Genomic DNA, 6,790 nt, shown 5'->3' with positions numbered 1-6,790 from the left:
AAGCTGAGCTGCAAGTAAAGTGCCGTCTGAAAGCGACAGTGACCTTCACAGAGTCCTTCACCATCCGCCTGAAGCCTTTGTGTGGATTTACAGGCTGACAGAGGGCCAGGGGGCCAGGAGGCCATTTGTCACCGGTGCGCTCGCTCATCTGCATATCGTGAGATATTCTCAATGCCAGGGTGAAGAAATGCCAACAGCAGCGGGGGAAAAGAAGAGAGGATGAGCCGAATACCAAAGATAACGAGACGAAGGCGTGGCTCTCTGCTTTGAAGCGCTGTTGAAACGTAGTGTTGCTGCGCTGCACATTTTATCCCTCACTTTCCCAACTCAACCAGGTGATTAAATGTCCCAGGAGGTTTGACCCAGTATCTATAGACCTAGAGGGAGTGGCTGGTTAAAGTGTGGTCCTGTAGACTCAAGTGTGGTCTGCTCAGAACTGGCACTCACCACTGGAGCCAGGACACACCAGACCTAACACTAGGAGACCTAACTCACCCGGTCGGGTCCAACACAGAAAGAAGACTTTTGGCACTTTCCACCGCATGGTGCCTATTCTGCCCGACTCTACTTGCTTTTTAAGGGCTTTGGAAGCCACAACAACGGCGGCATTAACGTTAAGTATTGTGGTGTATTGCCGTGTTGTTGTTTGGGACTGAACACAGCTCCGTCATCAGTTCAGACAGATCAGATCCTTGTTGCAGCGTCCAGCTCTCGCTGGATTTTTCGTCGGCCACCGATCCAAGGAGCGTTTGAACCTCTTCAAAAGACCACGGCGTCATTTTACGAGCTGCCGTCGTGAGTCGGATAAAAACAAACGTGATCTCTGCTGCAGCTGGAGATTTTACAGATGGAGAGTTGGTGCTGGTCGTCTGCGTTGCGTGGTGTAGAGTGACGACTCTCTCTGGACGATCAGCGCTCTGCAAGGTTTACACGCTACGGTTTAGTCCCTACTTTGGATTTAAAAAGAACCCTGTTCCATGACCAGACCAGATTTACCTCATGGGAAACCTACAAAGAGTAGGGACCATGCAGTGGAAAAGCACCACTGGAGACTCACCACCTGCAGTGAAGAGGTGGTGGACTTGTGAGGGCCATACCTGTGTAGGATGGAGGACTAGATCTCCAAACATGTAAGAAATAATAGTGAGTGGTTTAAAAAAAAAGCAAAACGAGGTTGAGTCGTGTGTGTAACAAGATATTAATTTATTTTCATATAAACATATGACCAACTTTAATCAAATCAGCACCATTGAGAAATGCATAGAGAGGCAGTTAATGTACCAATCACGTGTGCAATAAAGACATACAGTACTGGAATACATAGGCGAGGACAGGCACTATATCAGTAAACAAAGCAAAGTGGCACCGATACGAAGGCAGCTATGTTTCAGTCTCAAAGAGCATTGAAACCATCATTAAATAACGATGATAAAAACCTGTGTCTGAAAATAAAGGCAGAAAAAACCAGAACCAATCAGGAGACGGCTGAATTCCACAGCAGTGAAACTTGTCTAGCACCAGATTTACCCTGCGCTGCCTGAGAAAACAGGGGGCAAGGTCTCTACACACACACACACACACACACACACACACACACATACACACATCCATATACACAAACATATATGCAAAAACACACACATAGACAGATGTACACACTCAAACATAAACTCTCTCTCTCCCTTTCACACACACACACACACACACACACACCCACACACACAGAGCGGGTCACTTTCACCGATGGGACAGTTCTGCAAAGTTCAAACCTGCGATCAAAGTTCACATTTTACACTCTATCACCCCAAAGTGATGCAGCTGCTATTAACCTGTTATAAACATCTCATCAGGATTTCCCATAAAACCACCACCAAACAATCCTCTGCCTGTGTTTGTTTAGTAGGAACTTCTTGTCGTACCTGTGTTTGAATCTGTGCTCTTTAAAAGAGAAAGACATCATCGACAAAAACATCATTTCACACAAATAATAAAAAATAAAATGTGCAACACTGGACATCCATTAACAGAGAATTAAAATGTAGTGAACCATCACATGATGATTTAAAAAATCCCGTTAAACACACACAGAACTTCAAAGTAAAATAACAAAATATGATGTGAAATCTGGACCATTTAGAGCCACCTTTAAAATCCTGTCCAATCTCTGCTCCTCCCCTTGTGCTTCAGACGTGATATCACCATGACGACCGGCACAAACTGTTTATTAAATAATGATTTAATCCCACTTCACACCGTCTCTCATAATTACTACCATGATTAATCACAGTATAGTAATAACAAGCGTTATACTGTCCACGATTTTACTCAGCACCTTTACACCACCCTCAGAATCATCAAACTGTCTGTAGGTCCAATTCTGTTTAATACACGGTCCTGTTGGGCCTTCGCGTGAAGCACTGGACAGAGCCCTGAAAATCAACCCCAGCTCGACTGAACCTGTCTGCCCCCCTGCTATCCCACATCTCAGCTGGACACTGGAATTGCTGGGTGCAGGCCTTGCCCAGACGTGCATTCCCAGCTGCAGACGGTTTATGGAAGTGTTGGTTCAGACTGAGCATTGTGTATGCACCAATGTGTATGCAGCCTTAGCCTATAGGAAGGATTGTGTATCTGCTGTTGACTCAGCTTTGTTAGTCTTTTCTCTCCAAGACGTTCAGCATTGTTTCAAATGGGTCACAAATGTGTGTGTGTGTGTGTGTGTGTGTGGGGGGGGGGGGGGGTATTCACATACTCAGAGGATACACGCATGAAGTAATAACCACGGCTGTAGGCCTCTTTCATACACAGTCGTGTGTTTTCTGTTGCTTTGACGTCTCTGGAGGTTGGCAGTACTGTGTGGAAGACGTGGGGATGAAGTCCTGCTTTATGCAAATAAAGTTTAGATTTTTTAGAAAATAGCAGCCAATCCTGTTGTTGCTGAGGTGTTTGAGTGTGTTTCAAGGTCATGCTCATGATCACCAATGTCCAGTCAAAACACGGTCTTAAGATGAGGCAGGCAGCTCAGTTGCTCCAAAGTCATTTTCTTAAAAAACTTGACATTAGTTTTTCAAAGTATTTTTCTAATGCGGTATTGGTGGCTATTAAATTGGGTTTATGACATACTGTCTATGTTGATTTGGTGAGTTGAGGTTTGTGTCATTATTAAACAAGTAATAACAATCCCTATGAAGTTTGTATGATAAACCCAGTCTTTCTGACAGATTGTAGTACACAACAGGAAATATAGGGGGCGATATGGCTTGCGTAAAAATCCCATATTGCATAGACACAGCACTGGAAATGACTAACAATAACAGGGCAAAGTGAGAGTGAACAGTCGAGGGATCAGATTATAGAGGATAAATTCATAGACTGTAGAGGCCATATCTACTTTTACTTAATCCCAAAGCTTGATACAAATGAAACACTTTGTCTGGCACCAGTTCACAAGAAAACAAACAATAGGCTAAAGACAGTGAGCAAGAACTATGGACCAAACAAGGTAAGAACTAAAGCAACAGCAAAGCACACAGCACTTTGATAACATTGTGCATCTAGCTATAGCTCACAAACCATGGGTTTCCCCTCTACCAGGGACTTATTGGACCTCTTTAAGGTGTCCTGGAGAGGGGGTAGATCTTAAAACGAAGATGCAGGTGCAGATGAATTGGTTAATGAACTGTTCAGAACGTCCTCTTGCTCCATCCAGGGGTTAACGGCCAACCAGTGGCTTTCAGAAAGCGATGCTAGCTGTCAAAGGTTCTTCAAATATTATTCCGATGCCCAGATTACTGTACAACAGCCAAGTCTGGATGCTACACAAGCCTCCGATCACCGCAGATGGCCTCGTCTCATGTTAGCATTGGTGTACAGCAAAACAATGGAAAAAGTCCTAGACCTGTCGCATCCTTTTTCAAGTCACAACCTTAAAATCTTGGAAAATCCCATTTGCAAATCTATCCTGCTTTTGTTTCTGCTTTTGCGCTGATTCGATTCCCACTTACAATTTTGAACAATAACATAAACAGTGACATTTAAGACCATACAAAAACACAAACCATAAGAACAACAAAAGATAAGCTGCTACGTGTTTACGAGAACCGGGGTCATTAACTCTTGTGGGGCATTGTGTTGGCGTAAAAGTCTCTGCAGGTTTGGCAGCAGCGTTGGTACCAGCGCATGTCCTGGCACAGGTTCTTCTCCCGGATCACTCTGCAGTACACCGTCCACTGATCCCCCGTGCACTTATAGGTCAGCGCCGCTGCCCAGGACAACACAAAGACACACAAGGTGATACCTTAGCACATGAAATCATCTCGAATCTATCAATGCATCACAAGAAATGTTCAAAGCAACCACAACTGTTGTGCTGTTCTTACCCAGTCTGGGAGAAGTGATGGTGTTGACATTGACTTTTTCATTGCATGCCCCCTGGTGGCACTGCCGGTACGCTGGGGGCTTCAGGACCACGGGGCAGTCGTTGCCATGGCGACCCGTCACTCTGTGCATGCACTGGACCACTCTGGACTGAAGACCACGCCCACAGGATGATGAGCACTAAAACAAAAAACACCAATGCCTATTTCTACATCTCCATCATGATACACCCACCTCCGCACCCAAGGGGCAGGTGGGGGGTAGGTGCCTTGCTCAAGTGCACTTCAGCTGTGGATGCTGAGGGAGCAGAAAGCACAGCTCCTTCACTCCCACCACCCCCTTTTTTTCCTGGAAGGTCCAGGTGATGGTACCAGTGACTTACCAAAGAGTACCAAATCTGCTCGTCATTCAGACAATGTTTGCCCCTTAAATGACATATTGATGTCTGCCCCCATGTGGGGACCCACTCTATGGAATTTAATGTATTTCATTCATTTACTACCAAAGCATTATTTGATTTTCCATCTCATGAGTCGCACTTTACAGAAAATGTATCAGTAATACATTAACCGTTCCATAAATACGGTTTGATAAAACGGCATATTGCATCTTTACACAGTCCTGAACGTAATGCAGCAGTTTGATGAGTGTGTTCTGAGCTGGAGAAGTGGCAGGTGGAGCCTCCTACTGTGTGACGTAAGTGATGGTGAGGAGGATGCTTCACTTCGCTGGGGCAGTGGAAATAAAAGCCGTCTGGAGGCAGAACTTCTTCATGAGTCAAAAACGCTGTGGCTTGATTAAGCTGTCCTACTTCTGACTGAACTCAAAAGTCTCAAAGTGCCTTCTTCCCTCAGCCTCCACTTGACATTTGTCTTGATAAAGAGCCTGGAGTCCTAAGATTATCTAATTACAATAATTCGCAGTTGTTATGTAAGTGTCCTCATCAGCAGCTGTCAGACGAAGGGACTTCAGAGCTGCAGCTTACAGTTATTTTGGTTTAATAGCCTTAGATTTTTGAAAAAGAAAGGTGCTGTATCCTGCTTTAAGGATAAAACCCCATTGTTCTAAAGAGGTGACCCTAATAAAGCACTGACAGCACGGGGGTCCCTGTACAGTCAGGGGTCAGTCAATCAGGCCGTGTAATATAGAGGGGGAAACTGTCTTGTGTATTCGTTGCTACGTTGACTGAATCAGGACTTGGGGTCGTTTTCTCAAGGAGGATCTTTAACAGCACTCGTCTGTTGAATAATGCATGGTCAGGCTTTCTTGCTTGGAGAGGTGCTGCTGATAAAGTGTCAGAATCAGTGGGAAGCTCGTCAAGCTCATGCTCACTCTGCTCTCCACAGTGAGGTTTATTCACTGAACTTGTATTTATGGCACTGGGAGGACGCTGTTATGCAGAGATACTCACTTTTGATACAGTGGCTAATAGAGAGTTAGGAGTCTTGCCCAAGGGCCATTAAAGGTAAAGCAAGGTGTTCCCACCCGAAATGAGAACTAAACCCTCGTCTGTTTGGAAGGCACTACGCCGTACAGTATCCTATAGTCAGTGAATACACCTACCTCAATGTGTTCAGTCACACATTAGCTTCAAGGAACTCTAAATAAGTTTGGTATTTTTGCTCCTGGGCTCCCTCTGTAGTTCAGAGCATAATTCACTTTTACAGCACTGCCCTGAAATCAAAGGGGAGAAGTCAGGAGATTCCTACCCTTCTCCAAAAAGTACATTGTGCTGAGCCCAATTACAGGTCAATGGAGCATCACGCTGCTTTGAATTTGAATAAGGCAAAAATACTACCTAGTGTTCCTTTAAGGCCCCAGGCTCTTATTTGCCAACGTCAATTAGAAAATTGCAAAATGGAAATAAATTGTCTGTAGTAATGAAGCTCCACCTGTTATTAGCTGCTCCAATTTCACCTTTATACCCCAAATCTAAACAGCACCACCGGCCCCAGGAGGGTGAGGAAGATGAGGTGCTTCCTCCGAGCCACGTCCTACCCACTGCTTCTCTCTGAACTGCTGCTGGTGCAACACCTCTGAAAGGTTGACTGTGCTGGAGCGGCATGCAAACTGCCCAGACCTTTCACATCTTCTCACAGATACTCACAGTAGCTAGCACCATGAGCAGACAGATGGAGAGAAGACCCAGAGAGTGAGGCCAGTTGTCTTTGCCATAACTCCCGGCCTCAGACATCTTTGAACAGACAAACTCCTGATGATTCGGCCAAATGTTTAGATCACTGCACCACTCGGGAACCCTGAATGTCATTACGGTTTATTGGCAGAATGCAAACTAATCCTCACAGCAATGTCCTAACTTCTATAAAAGCTCTCCCACATGAGTAGAAGCTGATACTTAATAGTGTGTTAAACAGACAACAATATACTCCATTACTGTAGCACTCAGTCAAAA

The 6,790-nt window shown here is 44.9% G+C and overlaps 1 protein-coding gene across 1 annotated transcript; it reads right to left on the bottom strand.

The window, feature by feature from the left end:
- Positions 1–1,202: 1,202 nt before the first annotated feature.
- Positions 1,203–6,571, bottom strand: LOC136672021 (A disintegrin and metalloproteinase with thrombospondin motifs 17-like). Its single transcript, XM_066647956.1, has 3 exons — positions 6,485–6,571; positions 4,380–4,557; positions 1,203–4,261 (listed from the first exon to the last, which is right to left on the bottom strand). The coding sequence occupies exons 1-3, from the start codon at positions 6,569–6,571 to the stop codon at positions 4,110–4,112; spliced, it is 417 nt and encodes a 138-aa protein (XP_066504053.1). The 3' UTR covers positions 1,203–4,109.
- Between the last annotated feature and the right edge of the window lie 219 nt (positions 6,572–6,790).

This window comes from Hoplias malabaricus, chromosome 16, assembly GCF_029633855.1.
Source record: "Hoplias malabaricus isolate fHopMal1 chromosome 16, fHopMal1.hap1, whole genome shotgun sequence".
Taxonomy (NCBI): domain Eukaryota; kingdom Metazoa; phylum Chordata; class Actinopteri; order Characiformes; family Erythrinidae; genus Hoplias; species Hoplias malabaricus.
Note: the sequence above shows the minus strand (reverse complement) of the source record. Positions and strands in the feature narration are given on the sequence as shown.